This window comes from Leptopilina heterotoma, unplaced genomic scaffold (assembly GCF_015476425.1).
Source record: "Leptopilina heterotoma isolate Lh14 unplaced genomic scaffold, ASM1547642v1 Lhet_316, whole genome shotgun sequence".
In the NCBI taxonomy this organism is placed as follows: Eukaryota; Metazoa; Arthropoda; class Insecta; order Hymenoptera; family Figitidae; genus Leptopilina; species Leptopilina heterotoma.
The window spans coordinates 160,753-184,596 of NW_025111016.1; the positions used below are offsets into that span (position 1 = coordinate 160,753).

Sequence of the window (23,844 nt, forward strand, 5' to 3'; positions counted from 1 at the left end):
ATTTTTTCTATAAATTTCTTAGCAATAATTCAATTATTTTCGTATTTAATAAAACTCATTGCAGAATTTCAATTATTTTTAACACAATTTTTATCGAATTCCTCGAAAAAGTTCTTAAAAATTTTATTAAAATTCGTCAAAAGAATTCAGTTATTTAAAAATTTATAGGTAAAATTCTGTATGACAATTCAATTTTAATAAACATGCAATTATTCAATAATTTATTGATTTTTGCATTTAAATTTAAATTCTAGTAGAATTTTTTCGTAAAAATTGATTTAAAAATGGATTCCAGTTAAAATTTCAGATTATAATTGAATTTTAAAAGTATTAGAACGTAAATTTTTAGAAATAATAGAATTTTAAAAAGGTTTCAGATAAATTCTTTGAAAATTTGAATTTTTTATATTTTAAACTGACAATTATGGGGAATTAATTTTTTTGAGAAAATTCAATTGCGGATTTTTTTTTTAAACTATTTGAAGTTTTTATTTTCTAATATACATATATTTAATTGAAGAATTTACAAATAATTGAAATTTTCGTAAAATTGAATTGTAAATAAATGAATTTTAAATTCGAACTTTTTCAAAAATTATTAAAAATAATGTTTTTATAAAAGATGTTTACTTAAGCACACACAAAAAATTCAATTTTGTAAAAGTTACAAATTATTACAAAAATTCTATTAAAATATGTAATGGATTTTACATTGGGATTAATAGAGCTTAGTTTAAAATTAATAATAATTTAAGATTAATCTGAAAATCAAAATATTTCACATTTATTAAATATAATAACTTGTTTACTTTTTTTATTTTTAGACATCAATGGTGAAATATTTTCTCTAATTGATATTTCTTTTCGAATGAATTATAAATAACTAACTGTTTAAAAGATATTTAGTTAAAACATCCCTATTTTCTATATTACAGATACAAAGGCATTGCCAATAATCAGTGATCAAAGCCTAAATGAAACAGAAAGTGCTGGTTCTTCAAAGGAGAATATTTCTAAAAGATCTAGTGAGAGTAATGAATCGTATGAGAACAACTTTTTTCCACAGGTAGTGCAAGAATCAAATATCCTTCCTTCGGCATCGCATACATTAAAAACACAAGTAAATTTTATTTCCCGTCAGCGTCACAATTGTATTCAATGTGAACAGCAGGTAAATTAATATGTAATTCATCAATATTCTTAATTGCAAAATTTATAATATTACTCCCTCCTAATCTAGATAATAATATTATGACATAACTATTTCCTATTCTACTTTTTTATAGTATACATTTATAATTTTTTATGTGAAGTAATTCCTCTTTAGATTGTTTCTAAATTTGAAAATATTTCCCCACAGTTTATTCTTATTTAACTTACTTATTTTTTGAAATTTTTTCCTAATTTAAAAAAATTTGTTTCTTGCAGGTCACTCTGGAGTTTTTCATTCCCGATGTATTTCGTCCAAATTTAATGAAATCAATAAATTCGGGTCTCATCAATTATAAAGAACAATCTGAAATTATCAGGACTGTCGCATCCAATATGATTTAGCATGAAAAAACTAATAAGGATCAAGTTATAGAAGTTGCAGTTGCTTTAGTTAACAAAATCCCTTCCTTAAAAGGTGTATTCGGGTCGGAATATGTGAGTAATATTTTCTTATTCATATAACGTTACTTCAAAACTTGCTTCAAAACTATTATACACCAATATATAAATTTAGATATGGTTTTAGTGACATTCATTGTTTCTAGGTGGGATTAGAGAAAGCACTAAAAGACTGTATAAAAAGGCAAAAATCGAAGAAAAAGAAAGATTCACAAAATCAGTCTTCCGACTCCGATTGGAAAACTGAGCAATTGGACTTAATGGAAAGAGAAGTCAAAAAAGGAAAAGAACGAAGCAAGGATATTCTTAAGAGGACATTGCAACAAACACGAGAATGTCGCTCTAAAGACAAAAAAAAGTTGACTGCAGGACAGATGCTTGAAGAATATTCAGCATTTAAAGTACCAGGAATGGCAAGTTTATTAAAATCACAAATAAAAAAATATTCTGTGACATCAATTAACGCGGATGTCATGTACTAAAAAAATTCTTAATTATCTAACTAAATATTTGTAGTGAATAAGACTAGAGAATTTTAGTTAAATAATTTTGATTACTACACAAAGCGTTTATATTGTGGTCTCTTTGAACCACAATTTCTGATGAAATCAATGAGAATATACTATTTACTTAAAACAACGAAACAATTTTTTTACTAAAAAGTTTTTTGGTATTTTTAGCCTGATTGAATTTGCCAGAAATTTAACCTGAATTTCAAATATTTTTAATACAAAAAAATTAGTGTGAATAAATTTAATTTTTCATTCTGGTTGAAATAAGCAGAATTCTTGTTTCTTTAACTATACTTTTTTTAGGGCTAGTCAACAAAATTAGAGAATTTAGACAAATTAAAACTGGTCAGGATATTCAGGGACATTCTTTTAATTTTGATTTATACAATTTGAAAACAATAAATTTTATTACAAAAAATTAAATTTTTTATTTTTATCAATAATTGAGCTGCCGGATCAAAGAAGGCCATATAACCATAGTGAAAAAAAATTCTGATTGGAATAACCAGAATATAGTGTGAAACATATCTTAACCAGAAATTTTTTTCAGTGCAATGTGCAATGTAATTGAAATAATTATTTGCTCTTCTTCGATCCGAGAATTCAATTAAATATTAAATTAAATTTATTTAAAATAATTTAGTTCTTAATGAACTATAATAAAATTATTATTTTTAATTAATTGATTATTCAATGCATAATTTTACTTGAAATTCAAAAAATAATTAATTGAATATTATAAGAGTTGAGTTTGCAATTTTTAGAAATTATTAAATTTTAAAAGTTTTCAAATTTAAATTTTAAATTTTAGGTGAATTTATTTTTTTCTTTGAATAATTAAATTGTATAAGAAGTTTATCAAAAATTAATAAAAATAATTTATTTAGAGAAGAATTTTAGTTAAAAATTTGCTGATCTCAATTTACGATGCACAATTTTTATTTAACAAAATTATGTTTTCATTCAACAGAATTTTTAATGTAAAATTTTATATTTCATATACTTTTTATTTAACTGTCAATTAAACAAACTATTAATTAATATTATGCAGAAAATGTATAATTAAAAATTTAATTTTTTCTTTTCAGCTCCTGTGGGAATTTTCAGACTCGTACAATATCCCAATAACAAATTTAAGAAGAAATTGGTTGGATGCTCTTCCAAAACTTTTAACATTTCTACCATCAACATCTAGAATTGACGTTAATGGACAAACGGTTCATGTATTACTTAATTTACCAAAGCAGTTTCATATAAAAAATAAGGAGAATCGAAAAGACTTGTTAACAGTATATAAAGTAAATACTTTACATTTATTTTCTTAGTAGTATTGTTTTAATTGATTTATTCAAGCCGGCGAGCGTAAGATTAAAAATTGGAACACAGAGCGTAACTTTGTCTGTTCTCAACCCAATCTTGCGCTCACCGGGTTAAATTGAAATTTATCATTCAGTAAATAATGTGATAAGTAAGTAAAATATTAATAACACAGCCCCACAAAAAAAGAAAAGTACCCTGCGCGAAAGTCCACAGTACCATACTACTATGTATTTTGATGCGCTGAACACGAATACGAAATCAGATTTGCTCCATCACGTCAGGATTTTTTTCTAACCTCAAAAAACATGTCAGATTTTATGTAATTTATGTAAAATACAAAATTTTTTAAAAATTGATTAGATTTGTCTCAAACTTGTTTCTCGGGGGTTTTTAAGATCGCTGATTACGAATCTGCAGTCAGTTTTTAAAAATTCAAAATGGCGGATTCAATATGTCGGACAAATTAAAAAAATTTGTTGGGTTTTCACTTTACTTGGTATATAGGGCCCAACAACATGTTGGCCCAACATGATACTTATAATTTTAAAATCTCCACAAATTTGCCAATTGTGTTCTTTATATTTAATTTTCTCCAAAACTAATTTGACAGTTTCATAATCTTCTTTAAGTTCAGTAGAATGGGCTACGGGAATTGAAGCAAAAACATTAGTGTTATGAATTAGCACTGCCTATAGACTTCTTTTAGAAGAGTCAATGAATAACCTCCAATGTTGATCTTCATATACGTTTGGTTTCAATTCATTTATTAGTCCTTCAATGTCAGAACAATATACTAATGAAAGCTCATCGTCTTTTGTAGAATATTTCCGAAATTGCTTTTCTCTGTCACGATAAAAGTAAGCTGTGGTGCCTTTACATAACAAATTTTTCTTTTTTAAAACTGAAGCTAGATATTCTGCTCCATCTTTGGGTAATTTCAAATCTCTGATGAGGTTGCTAAGCTCTTCTTGCGTAAAGCCTTCTTTATACATGCGTAAATTATATTCTTTTTATTATTTTTATTATAGCCCTTTACATTGGTCATGCAAAAGTAGCAATCTCCTCGATTCAATGGTTTTTTCCACAATGTTGGTTTTTAAAAATTCAGGTGTTTATTCTCTTTCATATCATTCCAACGAGTTAACATTGTGTAGCAGGAACTGCAGATTGTATGTGGAACCCATTTTTCATTCTGATTGACTATCTCAAAATCAAAACAATCTTTGTAAATTTGTTTAATGTTTTCATTAATTAATTTGCGATTTTTCGGGATATCAAATTGTCCGCATACGTAACAAAATACATCTGCATTGCTGTCACATGTATGTTGTGAGGTTGACACTCCAAAAAGAACTTTTGAAGCGTTTGATAACTCTCATACCTCCCCAGGCCTAAGTATGAGAGGCTTTCCGACTTTGACGAGGACATTGTCAACTCGTCGTCGGACACACTACGGTATCATCCTCACACCCTAACGTCTCCCTGCAAGGCAGCGCGCCTTTGCTAGCTTCGTTACTTCGATAGCCAGGAAGCAAATTTTTCTACACATCCCCTTTCGGGGCAGTTGTCATCGCCTACTACATCTATCGAAGCAGCAGGATTATTATTGTGCCAAAGCACAACGGAAATACAATACTGTATTATGTCCTAGCAGACCTGCGTCCAAGAGAAAAGTATTCTGCAATTGTTGAATTGAACTTCATCCAGAAATTATGCCTAATTCTCTAGAAATGTTCCTAGATGTCGTCTCGATAAACACATTTTAATTTAGGCATTTAGGTTACCAAAAATCTGCATTTCCTGCTGCATAAATATTTACCAACAAACTTTTCGAAACTTTTAAATTCACTGACTCCCAAAATGCTTGCATATCAAGTTATATTGGACCAGTTGTTAGAAATTTTTAAAGTCTGATTTGAAATTTGTGATCGTATATTTTAAATCGGGTTGTCACAATTCCCCCTTCTGAATTGTCGTTACCGTCATTCATTTAGGTCTGGTCAATTACTGTACGCGGTAATATAGCCAGCATCTGCTCGATTAACTAGTCGAGTATTTAATGTAAATAATATAGTTAGATGATATATTGAAAAGGAAACAAAATAAAACCAATTAGTAAAATAACAGAATTGAACTTGAATATTTAATGATTCACTTTGTAGTTACGGTGATAGCTTGCAATCGCTTTAAATGATAAATGCAGGCATACCAAAAGAATACAAAATTTTTCCACTCACACTCTTTCAGAAATAAATTTGTTTATTTAGTATTATTAATAACCTTTTTTTTTTAACTTAACGCGGGTTAGATTTGATAAGTACGAGAATAATGGAATGTATTATACGATTTAACTTATCTTATGAAGGAGTGAGATAGTGAAAGGAACAAAATAGAAATTTTGTTTGAATTTCAAAACTAAAATTTAGACAAAAACAAAAAAAAATGTAAAAAAAAATAAAGTTTAATTGAGAAGAATAACGAAAATTAGGCGTTAATTGAAGAATTACGCTGTTGACGAGTGGAAGGTAGTTACAAGACTGGTGGTGAGTTGTCATCCTCCTTCGTAGATTTTGGCAGCTGATCCTTGCAATTTTTCTTATTCTTCTTTTCAATTTTTGGTTTGATAACATCTGGTTCTTCATCTAAAGGAGGCGTAGTGGTTAAAGTAGGGCTGATTTTGTCAGTGTTTTCCGATGAGCTGTCTGAAGTCTCAGGACAGGGAGTTTTTTTTATAGCAGGGGTCGCCATGGTAAGTTTCTCAGTTGATGTGGACTGCTGTACGAGAGATTCTGTTGGGCGGACTCGATTTTGTTCAGCTTCGATCTCTTCAGCAATTTGTTTACGCGTTGCTCTTTCTCTCGTCACTAGCTGTTGACGGCATAAGGAACAGTGGGGATCCGGTTGGTTCCGGGGGGACGAGCATCGTTTACACTTGAGGTGTTCAGGCAGTTTAGGCATGGCGTTGTGGAAATGAGGCCATGGACAATCACGCGTTGGGAAGTCTGTGCATGTACATACTTGGCAGAATTTTCCATTATATTGTTGAGTGCAGGAAAGGTGACTGTGTCCAAGATTGCCGCAATTAAGACAACCGGGTGGGACCTTTGGCCTTAGTGCTGGTTTGCGAAGTTGAGACTGAGCGTGGTATACTTCACTCATTTTTTGGGCGAAGTATTTTTTATATTTGTTCGCTAACATCGCTTGTGGTTTGATTTCCTTATATTTATCGAGTAAGTCGTCCCAATCGTAATTGAACGCGGTTAATTCGGCTTGCAATGTCTCGTTTTGTTTTTGAGAAGACTGCAATTCGGTAAGAGTGGCGTTTAGCTTCTCCGTCAATTGTCTGTGGTCCTTGGTCAGTTCGAGGAAGGCATGCATAAGTTCATCGTTGGAGTTGCTACTTCCGCTGGGACGAGATGTTTGGTTTAATGCTTTTTCGTCGGATCTATTTTGTAGCTCATCTACGCGTTGGAGAGCTTCTATGAGTTGCAATTTTGTCGCGTCTTGTGAAGATAGAATTGCTTCTAGCTCGCTTTTGCGGAGTACGAGCAACCCAGATGCTTCTTCGGTTGGAGTTGGTCTCGAGGTATTATTTTCAAGGTCAGCTGCCGCAGGTTGGAAGCTGAGAATCTTAATCTCTGCTGAGGCTGGGAGTGTGAACGCGTTGTTGACTTCCATCGTTTCGTGAGATCTGAAACAGAATTTACAACCTAGTACGCGATCTAAGATTTTTCCTTGTAATTTTTAAGTCGTTGATATGATATTTGCCGATTTTTTTTCCATTTTGATCGCCGATAATGACTACCATGGGAGATAATTTTTCGATTATTACTGCTGGTCCTTTATAACGCGGTGCCAGTTTAGAGCTGAAAGCGCGAGCTGCATTGGACAAAGTATTGTTCGGATAGAACACGTAATCTCCGAGCTCAAAATTTATATTTTCATGTTTTGTTTTATTATAAATTTTGCTCTGCTTCTTGCCAGCTTTTGCCATCAATTTTTCAACTTTTTCACGAAGTACGTTTACACGTTTTACGCGTTCTAACCAGTCGGGGGTATTCGTGTCAATTATTGAATTTGTTTTTGTGTCATTTACTTGTTCACCAACGCGTCTTGGCTCACGAGCAAAGTTCAAATAAGCGGGGGAGACTCCTAATGAAGTGTGTACCGTAGTGTTATATGCGAATTGAATTTCTTCTAAAAACACGTCCCATTCGCGATGATTGTCACCAAGGAGGCTTGCAATCATTGTTTTTAGGTTACGGTTAACGCGTTCAACTGGGTTTGATTGCGGATGATATACGGGTGTAGTTCGTTGGACAGATCCGATTTCTAATAAAAATTTCGAGATCGTACGGTTTACGAACTCCGTTCCGTTATCCGTAATAAACGTTTTCGGTGTTCCCCATTTATTTATTAATGTATTTAAGGATTTTACAATTTTAGGGCCATCGGCTTTCGATAGTGGAAAACATTCTAAGTAACGCGTGTATATGTTTTCGCATACTAAAATATATGATTTCCCTGTTTTTGACCGAGGTAATGGGCCTACAATGTCTAACGAAACAACATCCCAAGGTTCAGAAAATTTACGAGGATACATTAAACCCTGTTGTGGATAATTTTTTGATTTGCATTTTAAACAAATTTCGCACTCGTTAATGTATCTTTTTATGTCCTCACACATACCAGGCCAATAATAATGTCTGATAATTAATAAGTACGTTTTACCAATTCCAGGGTGCGCGGATTGAGGGGTATCGTGATATTTGTTAATAATAGGAATAATTTCCGTTTCGCGTAAAACCTTTTTCCATGCATTGTTATCACCTATGCATTCTTTAAGGTGATTTGGTTTGTAATAGTATAACGTGTTGTCGTTATCAAGTCTGTATTTGTTGTGACGCGTGGGATTGCTTTGAACACGTGTTACCATCTCATCGTACCATGACATATTACGAGTAAGTAGTAACTGTGAAGGGGGCGTGTCTTTCGAAAATTCTTCGTAGAGGCGTGACAAAGTGTCCGGCGCCTCGTTCAAGGAGTTTCTACAACAACTTTCTTTAGATCGACACAAACAAAATGCACTGTCAAAATGATGCGCGCGCACAAACTAAATATCATCGTTTCGCGTTCCGATGTTTCTATGATTCTCTATGAATATATACACTGTGGGATTAAAATATGCAATTGTTCACTGCGTTCATTGGTGTAGTGTAAACAATAATTTGTGACAATAATTTGTAAACAATAATTTGTGACAATAATTTGTAAACAATAATTTGTATTTTCCTTTGAGATTCCTTTTTTTCATTGACTCCTTGGGTAAGTTTGTTTACATAATAAATAAAATAATAAATTATTACAGATAATGTAATTTATAGGTTATCTTATTATCACCTGTTATACCTGTTACATATTTATATTAAGTTTTTTTTTATATTTTATCAAGCAATGTTTATATTCTTATAATCATATAATATCATATAATAAAGTAATTGAAACGTCATTTATCTTCTTTGCAGATTGCGACATTATTAAAGTGAAAAATGTTAATTACATACTATACTATTCTAATAGCTTTTCAATGGTTACAATTATTGCAGCGGTGCCTACTATTAATTTATTCTCATCAAAATCAATCTAATCGACGGTGGCATGTAAGACCACACATCACAAATTATTTAAGAGATAATTATGGTGCTTATGAATGTTTGTTTTTATACTACGCAAATTCCGATCAAGAACTATTTAAGGAAATGTGCAGGTTATCTGTAGACGGCTTCAAAAAACTTCACGATATCGTTGGACCCAGTCTAGTGAAAAGGAGTCGTAGGCGTCCATTGTCAACCGAAGTGAGATTGGCAATAACACTAAAGTAATTATAATAATAATATAATAATAATTATTTTCAAAAGAAATGAATTATTTAAAAAATTTTTTATAAATATCTTTGCAATAATTCTATTACTTTCAAAAATATTCAGTTTATGTTTACAGAGATTCATTTATTTTTATAAATATGTAATACAATTTTTTACAGGGATTCAATTATTATTTTCATAAATAATAAAACTCATTGCAGAATTTTAATTATTTTTATACAATTTTAATTGAATTCCTCGAAAAATGTAATTATACTTAAAATTTACTTAAATTTTACTTAAATTTACTTAAAATTTCATTAAAATTCGTCAAAAGAATTCAATTATTTAAAAATTTGTTAATAAAATTCATTATGAGAATAATACAATTTTGCAAAACATTTAATTATTCAATATATTATTTATTTTTGTATTAAAAATAATTAGGTATTAAAAAAGAAATATTATTAAAAAATTCGTCTCAAGAATTCAATTATTTTCAAAAGTAATAAAATTCTTAGCAGAAATTCAATTATGGTCAAAAGTTTAAAAACAGTTATAGTCATAATTTCAATTATTTTTATAAATATTAAAATTTTTCTCTAAAATTCAATTATTTTCAAAAATTTTATTAAATTTTTTGGCAATATTTCAATTATTTAAAAAATTTTTAATAAAATTCTTAAAAAAATTTCAATTATTTTCAAAAACTTTTTTCAGTTCAATGAAATTTTTTTTACAGAAATTTAATTATTTTTAGTACATTTTTAATCTAATTTCTCGAAAAATGAAATTTTTCTTAGAAATGTTATTGAAATTCGTCAAAAGAATTTTAATTACCTATTTAAAAATTTGTTGATAAAATTCTTTAAATGAGAGTTGAATTTTAAAAAACATTCAATTCTTCAATAAATTATTTTTTTTGTATTTAAATAATTGAATTCTCGTAGAATTTTCTAATAATAATTGATTGAAATATGAATTTTAGTTAAAACTTTAGATAATAATTGAGTTTTGAAAAGGTTTCGCATTATAATCTTTGAATGTTTGAATTTTTTATACTTTTAACTTAAAATTGTGTAGATTTAATTTTTTTGTAAAAGTTGAATTGAAATTTTTTTTAAGTTATTTGAAGTTTCTATTTTCTAATATATATATATTTGATTGAAAAATTTTCTGAATAATCGAGGAAAATGTGAAAAAGCATAGAATACCATAAAAATGGTTTAAAATATACTTTATCTGAAAATAACATTCAATTTTAACATATAAAGTCACCCTTTCAAACCCTTTATCGGTTATTATTTGCTATCTGTTACTGTTTCATTATTTAAAATTCGTTATTCTTGTAAACTTTTTTGTTTAATATGTGCTATTTATTTATTAGTTACTTGGCGCACGGAGATAGCAACCGAACGCTGTCCAACTTTTTTCGTGTTGGCTTAAGCACTACCTATAAAATAGTGAATGAAGTATGTAAAAAAATGTGGAATCTACTTTCAAAAAGATATTTACGTTGGAAGACACCAGCTGAATGGAAAATTGTAGCTCAAGGTTTTCGAGTGCGATGGAATTTTCCGAACTGTATCGGTGCTATAGATGGTAAAGAAATTCGAATAAAGGCTCCTCCTAATTCAGGAAGTCTTTTTTATAATTATAAGAAGTTCTATAGCTTCAAGTTACTCGCTATTTGTGATGCTTACTACCGTTTCACATGGGTTGATATTGGCGAATATGGTAAGTTATTATTCTATAATTGAACTTTTTCTAAAAATATTTATAAACATCATTTGAAACTTTACATAATTGAACTTTTCTAAAACATTACAAAGAGAGCTTTTTTTGGGAAAAATTTATGTAGAATTATTTAATTTTTTATAATTTTAGCTTAACTTTTGAATTCTTTTAAATTATTTAAAATTGAAATTGAATGAATTTTCAAAAAAAAAATAATTTCAGTACATTATTTTAACAGAGTTTCTACAAATTTCTTCTTATAAATTTCCATGATTTTCTCATGATTTCGAGTGATAAATAATAAATTTTCTATAACACATTAAAACAAAATTTTTGTCAGTTAAATCAGGTAAATGTCATGAAAAAAATTTTTTGTCGAGGAAACTAAGAAAATTTAGACTTTTTCAACTTTTCTTCCAAACATTGCAACAAAATGCCACAATTTTTAGTAAAAAAGTGCAACTTATTTTGATTTTTATAATGCAAAAAATAAGTGTAAACAAATCTTTTAAAAATTGTTTTTGAATAATTAAAATTTTGTAAAACTTAATTGAAAATAATTAATTTATTCCAAGTATTTTGTTACAATTTCCGAAAATCAACTTTTCAATAATATGAATTGCAAATTTTGAAAATAATTGAACTATCAAACATTTTAATTAAAAATTTTTAACTGTAAATTTAAAATTGAAAATAAGCTTCTAATTTTTTTAAATTAAATGTTTTTAATATTTTCAATTACATATTTCCAAAAATAATAACATTTTAGAATTATTTTTAGCATTTTGGAAGAAACAATAATATTTACAATATTTAATTAAAATTCATAAAGAAAATTCATTAGTTTTTTTAAATTGTTCAAAAATTCTTTTAAGATTATTTTCGAAAAATTAAATTCATAAAATATTTTTAGAAACTAATTTCCTATTAGAATTGTTTTGTAATCATGATGCTAAATTTACTTTTTGGACTTATTAAATTTTTTGAGAAATCGTGGTCCTATTTATAATTAAAATTCTTCAAAAATTTGATCATTTTTATTTACAATTTTTTAAAATTTAATTATTTTTAAAAGATTTTACCAAATTTCAATTGCTTGGAAATTTTTTAAAAAATTAATTGTAAGAATTTCTTTATTATAATTTTTTGAAAATATTATACCTTAGTAACTTAAGGAAAAACTATGGAAAGTCACAATTATTATAAAAAAGAGAGTTTATGTATTTAAATAACTAAATTCTAGAAGAACTTTTGGAAAATTATCTATATTAATTGATTCAGAGTTGAAGTTTATTTGAAAATTGTAGAAAATAATTAAACTCAGAAAGGGTTATAATTAGAGCTGTGCAAAATAATTCGAACCGAACTGTTCGAATTTTTTCGCCTAGTTCGAATGTCGAATATTCGACATTCGAGTTACTACAAAATTCGAACCGAACCGAGTTATTTTTCGTAAACATTAATATTTTCCTGCTGTAAAAAGAATTTTGTTTGAGAAAGTAGTTTTTAAATATAAAACACAAAAAAACAATTTTTTAGGATCAGCTACCGATTTATCAGCTTTTCGTAACACCAGTCTATTTCGAGCTCTAGAAACTGAGAATGCTAATATCCCAGGTGCCAGTACTTTACCAAGAACCAACATTCAGTTGCCTCACTTTTTTATAGGAGACGAAATTTTCCCTACATCAGAGTATTTAATTAAACCTTTTGCAAGACAAAATGTTCTTACAGAAAGACAGAAGGTTTTTAATTATAGGTGAGTTTCAAAACTTTTAAGGTAAACGTGGATTATTTCGAAAATTTATTATAGTTGGACACTTTTTGTGTTTATTTGTAAAAAAAATACTCTTTAAAACGAATTCCTTTATAAAATATATTTAAAGAATTTGTAAGACTTATACTTTATAAAAATTATTTTGTTTCATATTAAAAAAAAAAATAAATGTGTTCTGATGAATCATTTAAATTAATTTCTTATCAAAAAATAATAAATTTTTTTTTTTTGACATATGTAAATTCTTAATGTTGAACTGATGTCCGAAATTAGGATCAGTGTTAGACTTGAGTTGTTTTTATAATTTTTTTATAAAATGATTGCATTTCATCAAATATTTTCAATGTGATTTATCACTATTTAATATTGAAATAGTATTTTCATAGATATTTTATTTAACCAATTGCCTGTTTCCGACTCACGGATGGGTCGTGAAAAACTTTGGCCACTGTTTCCGACCCACCCGTGGGTCGTGTTCATTTTCACTCAAAATAAATATAATTTGCATATAAATTGTTAGATATTTTTCTTTATGTATCAATATTATAAGACATTATAAGGGTAATTAATGATATTTTATACAATAATTAAATAATTAGTTATAACTTAAATATATTATACTATTTGAAAAAGTATCAGATTCCGCTGGTCATTTTAGGACAATCATGTTGTATTTTCCTAAAACAGTTAAGGGGTTAACCCTTTCGCGCATCCGGTACACAAATGTGCAGCACTTTTACAAAATTTAATAAAACTTTTGTCATTTTAAACCTGCTAACAAATAATATAGTTTTTTTTAATCACCAACGTTATGTATAGGAAAGAAATTGCATAGTACAATAATAATGATTATAAACGATAGGTAGAATATTGTTAAAAAAATAACAAAATTTAATTTTTCAAAATTTGCTCAAATTCGCTTAAAACTTCTTACTTAGGGGTTTGTGGAATCGATACTACGAATCTAAAGTCAGATTTTCAAAATTTTTAAAATTCTTGTTGGTGAACATTTTTTTCAAAATTACTTATATTCGATTGAAACTTGTTACTCGGGGTTTTTCAGGATTGCCATTTTCAAATTTGGAAATTTTACTTCAGATTCGTAATCAGCAACCCCAAAAACCCTCCGAGTAACAAGTTTCAATAAAATCCACTGGCTCTGTTTCCCGGGGGCACGAAAGGGTTGAAAAAGTTTTTATTTGTTATTTTAAGAAAAAGACGTTATATACGATGATCGACTTTGACATCGCCTGACTACTCTACTCTATTTCATTTCTTTTTCAAATAATATCATTTGAAGAATATTCATTTTTAAATTTTTATGTAATACAGATTGTCACGAGGCAGAAACGTTATCGAAGACAGTTTCGGAACGCTCGTCGCAACGTGTCAAATTTTAAATCAGCGTTTAGATTGTGATTTGGAAACGGCAGAAAGTATTGTAAAAGCTTCATTGTGCTTACACAATTTCATCATCACGGAAGAAATAAGACAATGTGATACTGACAGAAGAAACAACGCACCTACTGAAATTGTTAGAAATGCAGAACATTTACCTCATTTTCATGAAATATTTCCAGAAAATGTTATAGACATTAGAGAGAAATTGACTTACTACTTTAACTCCAAAGAAGGACAAATTATTTAAATGATTAAAACTGACATTTTTTATTTTCAATAATAAAAATAATAATATCTGTAATTATTGTTTCATACATGTCAGTTAAAATACGCATTCCAGTAATTTTTATGATTATCTTCTATAAAAAGTCATTTAGTAAAAAAATATTTGATTTCCTGTCAAATTAAAATTTTATAGAATATGTATTTATAAAAAAAAAAATATTTCCGAGGAAGGTTTAATTCATTCCTCAAATAAAATGTAATAAAATGTTAATAATTATTTCTAGTATCATCCAACTTTATAATAAATTTTTTTAAAATACCATTATTTTTAATCTTAAAAAAAAGTTTTATTACTTTTATTATTTTTATGAGATTAAAAAGACGTTTATTGATCTTTGTCACTCGTCAAATGAAAAAGTTTAAATAATTTTACTTTTGTTAGAAAATAATAAAATGTATTCAACATATACAGGGTGGAAACATTTTTAATTAAAAAAAAATTTTTTGTTCTTCTGGAAAGTTATTCAGATAATAATTGTTTTCGGTCCAGGGCACCTTAGAGATGAAAAACCAAAAGGTTTTAAATTCCCCCCCCCCCCCTTCATTTTGAAAATATGAAAAACTTTTGAAAGAACCGACAAAATGGGCCCTATTTTAAAAAGGACAGTTTTTTCATAAACTATTTTTTGACAAGGTTAATGATTGGGTACATTTTTTTTTGTTTCATTTGAAGGAAAAGAATAGAAATTTTAATTAGGTATTTAAAAGTTTCTAACAGTTTCTATTATGAATAATTTGACGAAATATCGAAATTTTCATTTTTTCGAAGTTTTTAATTTAGACGACCACAAAAATAGAGACTATAATATTAATATCTCTAATTTTTCTGGAAAGTTATTCAGATAAGAATTGTTTCCAATCCAGGGCACCTTGAAGATAAAAAAATCAAGAGGTTTAAAAATTTTTTTCACTCCATTTCGAAAATAGGGAATACTTTTGGAGCCTTTTCAAAAAAGGGTATTTTTGAATACAAAATGGACCCTTTTCTTTTTTCTAAAGAACCAATGAAATCGAACACTTATATTATAACGATAAATTCATTTGACTTGTCAAAGTCAAAATATTACTTCCTCATAGAGGAAGTATTGTAATACCGAAATTTTTCGAGTTCGATTTTTTGACATATCTTTATGTTATTTGACCTCAGGAGTTCAAAAATGACATTTTTAAAAAATGTCATTCCGTGTGTGTGTGTGTGTGTGTAAACATCACATTTTCAGAAATATCTCGAAATCATGAAGAGCTTTTGGGTTGAATTTTTTTTAAAATTGTAGATCTCACCTGCGGACATAAAATGAGAGTACTTTGAGATAGATTAATAAAGTTTAACTAAATTTTTTTAGGATTTTTGATTTTGCAAAAAAACGTTTTTTGTCCATAACTTTAAAAAAATGTTAGGACACCTATAAATGTTTTTCCACAATTTTGTAGAGTTTTTTTAGACGAATCTTTTGAGCCCTAATTGAACAATTTTCGTCCATATTAACCGGAGATATTAAACTTTTAAAAATTTAAAATTTTGGAAAATAAGACTTTTTTGAAAATTTTGTTGAAAAATGTAAAAGTAATCTTAAAATTATCGTTACCGACTTGTAGAGCTTCAAAAAACGCTTCGATTGACCTATTTTTGAACCTAATTCGATAATAAATTTCGAAATTATTGGTATTTTAAAAACCAAAAATTGTGGAAAATGACTTTTTCTCAACTTTTTTGTTTGAAAATTTTTGTTTAACTATTAAACTATATTGTAGAGTATTTAAAAATACATTGATTGACCCAATATTCAATCACTTTTACCATATTTATAAAAAGTTATTCATATATTTCTATTATTTTTATCTCTATGAGTAAGTAAAGTGTTCATGAAATGAGCACCAAAATTATACAAAAAAATATACAACTTGGCATCGGTTTTTAGATTGATAATAACAAATTTTAAAAAATTAAGGTTTTTCTCTAAAATTACTAAATTACGATTATCATGTGGACGTCCACATATGTATAATCGTAATAATAATAATTGACAAACCAACTGCAATGTAAAAAATATATGGAATTGTCGGTCACTGGAGTTGAAAATGAAATTTTCGAGTTAAAAATCAACTCCAAAAAGAAGTTCATTTTATAACTTTTTATTTTTAGTGTTTCAATTTCAACTACCTTTCATCCAACTCCCTTCGCTTTAACTAACAAACTTGTACGACTTGTAGTGAATCCCCAGGGGAGTTTAACTCCATTTTTTTGCAGTGTGAGTATAGTAACATAAATCTAATTTTATTTGTAAAGATTAGAAATACCACGATAACTTTTGATAAAATTCCCTTACTAAATCAAACTATTTTATAGAATGTGTTTTAATCTTTTTTAATGAAATATAAATAATAAGTCTTAAAATAAATATTTATATTTTTTCAAGTTCAAAATTCCGTCATTTCCCGGTTTAGCGAAAACCGAGATATAATATAAAAATAGTTATTAATTACTTCTTTTTGCAGAATCCATTCAAAATAGGGACATTGTTGGAAAGTATATTTATTTGTTTATTTGTTTAAATAAATATTAGTAACTTCAATAAAGTTTAGAAAGTATTCATTTACATTTTAATATTTCAACCTTTATTAGTTATTTATAATTTGTAATGACAGTCATGTTTTCGTGTACTATTAATATGTATCACTTTCTATCTTATATTATTTATTTTTTCAAACAGTTCTTAACTTAGAAAGTATTAATAATTGAATATTATTTAATGACAGACATGTCCTCGTGAACCATATCATTTGTCATTCTCATCTCAAATAAAATTTTATAGTAATATAACAGAACGTAATATTTTAGTAACATAATCGAGAGATATAATATATAAACATGTACAGGTGTACTTGTCTATATTATATTATTTATTTTCTTAGTTAACTTTTAGTTTAGAAATTATTAATAATTAAATATTGTTTAATAACAGCCATGTTCTCGTATACTATAATATTATGTATCACTTTTTTCTAATGATATCCTTATCTCGAATTAAATTTTATATTAATATGACAGTACATATTACAACAGTTACAAAATCGGAAAATATAATATAACATTCATGTCTATTTCATATTGTTCATTTCCTCAGACAATTTTTCACATGGGAATTACTGATAAATAAATATTAGAACACAAATAATACTTTTAAACTTTCGAACCTTAATTCGTATTAAAAAGTGGAAATGTTTTTGGTCAGCACTTAAAACAAACAGTTTAAGGGTCAGTTTCACCAAACCCCGATTAAAAGTTAATCAATGATTAAATATTTAACCAACCAATCATAAGCGGTTAAAATGACATTAATAATTAATTAACTTTTAATCGGAGTTGGTGAAGCTGGCCCTAAGTTTTCTAAAATACTGTGCATATAAACAAAATAAAAAACAAAGGATAATTATCATGCATACCCTTTCGAAAATATTGTAGATTTTTGAAATCAAACAATAACAAGTAATGAAACACTTATTAAAAAAAAGTCGCATTAATGTTCAAGACATAAAAAAATACTAAACAGTAGAGTGGTCCTCAATAATTTGTAAAACATCTGCAAATATGTTATCTTTTTGCTGAAAAGTAAGTTCCATCCATTTCACTTTGAAAAGATTAAAAACTGTATCTCCCTCTATCAATTGTACTTCACGAACATTACAGTTAGATGGTTTCGGTTTCATTTGCATTTTCAGGAAATCTGCTTTCAGTTTCATAACATTACTAATCTGATCTGTCATGATATGAAAATCTTCTGCTGACTTGATAACGGCATCTTCAATTCTATTGATGCTAGAATTTTGAAGTCTTTTTTTTTTGCAAAAGCATCCAATGGCGGTGTAATGGGATTGTTTTGATTTGAAGCAGGGTTTGTTACAATTTGTGATACGCGAGGAAGTATATTTACTCCTTTTGCGGGATTCCTTATGAAAGGATTGCAAAGTTTTGAATTTTTATTGATATCGTTCTCAAGAGGAATCTGAGCAAAATTAATATGATTGTTTTCAACGATTGGCCGTAGTGGAGAATCTTTTACAAAAATATTTTGATTCTTAAATGAGTTTGATGATTCTACTGATTTTGAACTATCTTGTGGAAAGAAGTTTTCAACACTACGTTGAACAGGGAAATTTCCACATTTAGTCGATGAACTAAAATTATAATCATGACCATGATCAGTCATCCATGAATCTTCTGAATCTGAATTCAAAGGCATTGATGAATAAGATATTTCACTTGCGATATCGAGAGATGAAAAATCTAAATTCTCATTTAAATATAAATTGTTACTATTGTTGTCAGAAGATTGTGAACTTTCAACCTGTACAATGTTATTAGGAGAAGTAGGAGTAGTGTTTTGTACTTTAGAGGTACTTGGAAATTCACCGTCGAAGTCTGCGTCTCGAAATGAACGCTTTCTTGCAGTTGTTGAGGAAGATTGAAGAAATTTCTTCTTATTCTGTTCAACTAATTGGCTCACCATCTTTGATTGCGGAATGTTGCATGAAGTCTCTGAAGTCTGAGAACTGGAAATTTTATTAAAGTTGTACAATAAATAAATGGAAGATTTATATTACAATATTGTAAATGAATAATAAATTTTTGTATGTACGGCTTCAATAAATTATTAATTGCTTACGCTTTAAAATGACCAATAAGAAATTTCATGGAATCAAACAAGTACCAGCTTCGATTGTTTTTATTAAAATGCCGAATGAAATTTTGTCGAAGTCGTGTCCAACGATTCTTTGGATCTGCAATCGTAATATAAGAAATAAAATTAATATTAAAGTAAATTTTTAAATAGAAAATTTACTTTTACTTCAATTAATTGTAATTAATTTACAATTAATTAATTACAATTAATTAATTTACTCTTTACTTCAATTAATTTCAATTATTTAGTTTTAAGAAATTTTTAAAGTTATATAATGAATGAATGAATATATTGATCACAATAAATAAATATGTAGGAAAAAAATTTGTGTCATATTTAAATTTCCAACATGTCATTTCATTCTCAATAATAATATTTTTTTTAAATTTTATTTCACCTAAAGTCGTTGCGGCTTATTTTTAGAAAAATCTGATAATTTCCAGAAATAATGTTTAATATCTGTAGAATTCACTTTCGATAATTATTATCAAAAATTTTTTAAATTAAATTTATAATTTTAATTTCTAAATTGAGTTGCACAGAGAAAAGGTTAGTTTGGCAGCTATGAAAATTTAATAAAAAAAGCATGGAAATAATTTAGATGAAAGACTCTACATTAAAGGTAAATTTTTTTCACATTTCTATATTATAAAACGAAAAATTAATTGTATATGCAAGTACAATAAATGTACCTATTATTAATCAGTAATAAATTTTTTAATATTTATAAACTTTTTAGAGAGATATAATTGAAATATGGCGACTTTAAACATTTCATAGGTAACTTTTAAAATTAATTTTTATTTATTATTTTGGGTATGTTTACCTTATAATCTATTTATACAAGTAAATTAACTTATTTTTAACAAATATCAATCAAGAAATTTAAAAAATTTGAAATAATATTAATAAAAGAAAATTAATTTTTTAAATTCAAACATATTTTTTTATTAAAGGACTTTACAGGATTTACATTAATTTTGGCTCTCAGTCAATTTTTCTGTAACTTTGGGATTTTATAGTTCTTGATATTCTAAATAATAACTTTAAAATCTCAAAGTTAGAAAAGAAATCGACTGGGAACCAAAAGTAATGCAAATTCTGCTTGGTCCTTTTCTTGAAAAATCTAAACCATATCATGTTTTACATATTTTCTAGAATTGTTTTTAGTATAAAAAAATTGTTGCCAATTTTTCGAATTTTTTTTGTCTAACTTTGACGTCCTGCTTATTATAAGAAAAAAATTACAGGTTAATGCCTATAAGTAATTATTATTGTGTAGAAAATGGTCTTTAAAATAAGCTTAAGATTATTATTAAAAAGTGTTCATTATTATAGAAGTTATTCAAATTTTTGTAAAACATTGAAAATGACCAAATGACCAACCAAATGACTTCTATAAAATCTTATTATTTTCAAAACTTTATCATCTTTCAAAATGTAGACCGAAAAAAATGTTAAATTTTATAAATTTTATGTTACAAAATTTTTTTCATTCCTTTAAAAATGAGTGGACTTACAATTATTGTGTCCGACTGTAAATTTTCAATTCATATTATATTAAAAATTTAAAGTATGTATTTAAAAAAACCTTTACAAATTTTGATACTAGTTTCAAATTTGACATCAGATTTTCTAAATTCAAAATTATTAAACTTTCTTGTTGTACGAGAAAAATTTAATTTCGCAAAAATTGTTATTTGATACTTTCATTTTTAAATTAAAAATAATCTTCATTACGAAAGTTTTAAATATTCTAAAAAACAGAAAAGGTAAAAATTGATTATACATTCATCTTTTTGAACAAAGAACATAAATGATAATTTTTTTGGAAAACAAAATTCAAAATATCTGTAGTAAAAAAGTAACTTAAAATTTCATTAATTATCACAGGCACACAAAAAAAAGTGTTTTGGCCGAGACACCACACTAGTATATTCTTATGCATTTTTGCCCCCTGAAGCCAAATCCGAAGACCGAATGATTAAAATGGTTCTTTTTTTGAGTTATACTCAAAAAACGACGCAAAACACAAATTTGAACCAAAGAAATAAAAAAAAATTTATGACATAACAATTGTATATTTCTATGTATTTTTTCGCGCTGAAAAACGACTCAAAAAACCGAATTAAAATGAAGAAAATGAAAAATTTTTTGGTTAGTTTATTTGTTAATTTCTTTTATTCTATTACCAACTAGGGGAGGGCAGCAAGATAAAACATGTAAATAACGTAAAAAAGTTTTTTTTCATATTTGTTGAAATTTTGAAAATATAATTTTTTTGCGAAAAACAAGTCAAAATTGACTTTTTAGTTGGTACTAGAAGGTACATAGAACACAGAACCAATACCCTTTACAACAAAAAAAGAAATACCCTTTTTTCCAGATGCCCCTTAACGAGATAACTCGAAGGCGGGCGAATCCCGCCGCACCATAGAAAATGCAAAAAAAGGGTATTTATTATTTTGTTGTAAGGGGTATTGGTTCTGTGTTCTATGTACCTTCTAGTAACAACTAAAAAGTCAATTTGACTTGCTTTTCGCAAAAAAATAATATTTTCAAAATTTAAACAAATATGAAAAAAAACTTTTTTACGTAATTTACGTGTTTTATCTTGCTGCTCCTCCTAGTTGGTAACTGCATAATTACCGAAATTTGATATAATTCATTTTTAATTGAAAAAATTAACAACAGATTTTCATTGATTCGTGGATTATTATTATTTAATATAATGTTCATTTTATAAACTTTCCATTTATTTTAATTGTGATGCCACGGATTACCTGATTAGCAGAATATTTAACGATATGACAATTATAATTATAAGAAATAAAACTTTCATTAAATTAAAATTATATGTAAAATAATAACTCGAGGATTTAAATTTCGCTTATTTAAAAATATCTAAAACAGTTATCACACGTACAATTTTTGTAATTTATATTTATAATACACTCGGGTCCCAAAGTTTCAGTACATTCAGAATGTTTAATTGTAAATTCTCGCTTCACTTCAAATTCAAAGATTTCTGTAAAAACAGATGCAACAGCTATCAAACTAGGATCATTTTAAAGCTCAATAAATTTAGAGTCAAATAGAGTTTAATGACCAATTGATTAATTTAAATATGAAAATATAATTCTTTAAAATTAGACTTTTTACGAAAATTGCGGTTTTGGAATCTGGAGTTCAAGCGAAATTAAAGAAACAATTTGTTTAAAATTTAACGGTTTTATTTTTATTCGCCTTAAATTTTGTAAAAATAATTTCTCTTACTTTATAATTTATTCAAGGAATATAAATTGCAAATTTGTCATTTCCATTCACTTGTTTTATCAATTAACCATATTTCTGAAAAACATGCATCTCTCTGTTATTGTAAAATTAGAAAAATGGCACCTTGAAATAAAAAAAGTAATAATAACAGAGTTAAAATTTGTAACATTATAAAAAGAGGAATAAATTTCATGTAAATAACTTAAATTTACTACAGTCAAGAGGTTCAATATTTTTCAAAAGTGTGGTTAATTGATAAAACAAATTAATAGAAACGACGAATTTACAATTTATATTCTTTGCAAAATTTAGAGCAAGAGAAGTTATTTTTATACAATTTGAAGAAAATACTTAATATATGTGAATAATTTTAGTGTAGAATTAAAGAATGGAATTTGTACTTGACATTGTACAATTGTCAAGTCTTAAAAAAATTTTTCTTTAATTGGCGTTCGCTTGAACTACAGATTCCGAAATCGCAATTTTCGTAAAAAATCTCCAACTTTAAAGAATTATATTTTCAAATTTACATTATTAAATTGGTTATTTTTTTTCCTATTTGATTCTAAATGTATTGAACTTTAAAATGATTCTAGTTTTATAGCTTTTACTACTATTTTTACATAAATATTTGAATTTGAAGAGAAGCGAACATTCAATACTAATCTGTCGAAGTGTATAAGTGTAAACCTTTTAAGTAAATGATTATTTAAGTTTAAAATTCCGATATATGACAATTATAAATGTTATAATTTTGGTGAAATTATGCGTCCATAAAAATAAACATTACCGTTGAAAAGTTTGACATTTGAAAAAATAACAATAACACACAAAATTTAATTTTCAAAAGAAACAAATGAATTCAGATAATTTGTTAATGGAACGATTATTATAATGTATTGACATAAAACATAATAATTATACAGGTATAAAAAAAACCCAAAATATTTAATTATTATTATATTTAGCACAAATTATTTGTTTACCTTTAATCGGAATATTGTTTTTTTCGATAAACAATGCTAGTTCTGTCCACAGATTATCAATACTCTCTTGCGAATAACTGCATTGAATGTTTTTGTCGTAAATGCATGGATTCTGTTCCACTAATGATAAAAGTATTTTATCATAATATACAGTGGTATATCTGGTCGACATTTTTAAAATAAGCTGTTTTTAATTCAAAATCTTCAACACGTGCTACAGATAGACTCACATGGACTGAAATTTACAAAAGGTTAGAATAGGTTAGAATTCCCACAAGCAACCACGGCACAACTGCGCACGCATGAAAACTAGTATAATATAATTCAAAAATTGGAATTTGTCATTTTTGAATAGGATTTTGCTGTCAGAGTGCAAAAAGATATATATTTAAA

At 27.0% G+C, this 23,844-nt stretch overlaps 4 protein-coding genes across 8 annotated transcripts in view; 3 read left to right on the forward strand and 1 right to left on the reverse strand.

The window, feature by feature from the left end:
* LOC122504780 overlaps positions 1 to 1,897 on the forward strand; it is a 91,992-nt gene extending 90,095 nt beyond the window's left edge. For 3 of the 4 annotated variants that reach the window (XM_043616021.1, XM_043616023.1, XM_043616022.1), the window contains 3 exons: positions 936 to 1,171; positions 1,429 to 1,647; positions 1,758 to 1,897. In XM_043616021.1, the coding sequence (XP_043471956.1) occupies positions 936 to 1,171; positions 1,429 to 1,554 (362 nt within the window). In that variant the 3' untranslated portion in view covers positions 1,555 to 1,647; positions 1,758 to 1,897. The remainder of the gene's footprint in view (positions 1 to 935; positions 1,172 to 1,428; positions 1,648 to 1,757) is intronic. The other variant, XM_043616024.1, reaches the window with a different exon arrangement.
* Positions 1,763 to 3,741, forward strand: LOC122504782. Its single transcript, XM_043616025.1, has 2 exons — positions 1,763 to 2,024; positions 3,212 to 3,741. Exons 1-2 carry the CDS (start codon positions 1,872 to 1,874, stop codon positions 3,446 to 3,448), a joined length of 390 nt encoding a protein of 129 aa, XP_043471960.1. The 5' UTR covers positions 1,763 to 1,871; the 3' UTR covers positions 3,449 to 3,741.
* On the forward strand, positions 3,377 to 14,596 carry LOC122504779 (protein ANTAGONIST OF LIKE HETEROCHROMATIN PROTEIN 1-like). 2 transcript variants are annotated; one of them, XM_043616020.1, is made up of 5 exons: positions 3,377 to 3,421; positions 8,969 to 9,321; positions 10,695 to 11,044; positions 12,584 to 12,803; positions 14,154 to 14,596. In XM_043616020.1, the coding sequence occupies exons 2-5, from the start codon at positions 8,993 to 8,995 to the stop codon at positions 14,467 to 14,469; spliced, it is 1,215 nt and encodes a 404-aa protein (XP_043471955.1). In that variant the 5' UTR covers positions 3,377 to 3,421; positions 8,969 to 8,992; the 3' UTR covers positions 14,470 to 14,596. The 2 variants fall into 2 exon arrangements, with proteins under 2 accessions (XP_043471955.1, XP_043471954.1); XM_043616019.1 differs by lacking the exon at positions 3,377 to 3,421 and adding an exon at positions 8,508 to 8,768.
* Positions 14,597 to 17,169: 2,573 nt separating this feature from the next.
* On the reverse strand, positions 17,170 to 23,732 carry LOC122504778. The gene is made up of 3 exons (XM_043616018.1): positions 23,452 to 23,732; positions 19,172 to 19,286; positions 17,170 to 19,058 (listed from the first exon to the last, which is right to left on the reverse strand). The coding sequence occupies exons 1-3, from the start codon at positions 23,621 to 23,623 to the stop codon at positions 18,269 to 18,271; spliced, it is 1,077 nt and encodes a 358-aa protein (XP_043471953.1). The 5' UTR covers positions 23,624 to 23,732; the 3' UTR covers positions 17,170 to 18,268.
* Between the last annotated feature and the right edge of the window lie 112 nt (positions 23,733 to 23,844).

Excerpts from the sequence above, each read along its gene's own strand:
- LOC122504778 (XM_043616018.1), bottom strand. The coding sequence starts at position 23,623 with ATGTCGACCAGATATACCACTGTATATTATGATAAAATACTTTTATCA. Across the intron at positions 19,287-23,451 it reads AAACAATATTCCGATTAAAG|ATCCAAAGAATCGTTGGACA; the intron begins GTAAACAAATAA and ends TTACGATTGCAG. Across the intron at positions 19,059-19,171 it reads CTTATTGGTCATTTTAAAGC|TTCTCAGACTTCAGAGACTT; the intron begins GTAAGCAATTAA and ends TAAAATTTCCAG.
- LOC122504779 (XM_043616020.1), top strand. The coding sequence starts at position 8,993 with ATGTTAATTACATACTATACTATTCTAATAGCTTTTCAATGGTTACAA. Across the intron at positions 9,322-10,694 it reads AGATTGGCAATAACACTAAA|TTACTTGGCGCACGGAGATA; the intron begins GTAATTATAATA and ends TTTATTTATTAG. Across the intron at positions 12,804-14,153 it reads CAGAAGGTTTTTAATTATAG|ATTGTCACGAGGCAGAAACG; the intron begins GTGAGTTTCAAA and ends TATGTAATACAG.
- LOC122504782 (XM_043616025.1), top strand. The coding sequence starts at position 1,872 with ATGGAAAGAGAAGTCAAAAAAGGAAAAGAACGAAGCAAGGATATTCTT. Across the intron at positions 2,025-3,211 it reads CATTTAAAGTACCAGGAATG|CTCCTGTGGGAATTTTCAGA; the intron begins GCAAGTTTATTA and ends TTTTCTTTTCAG.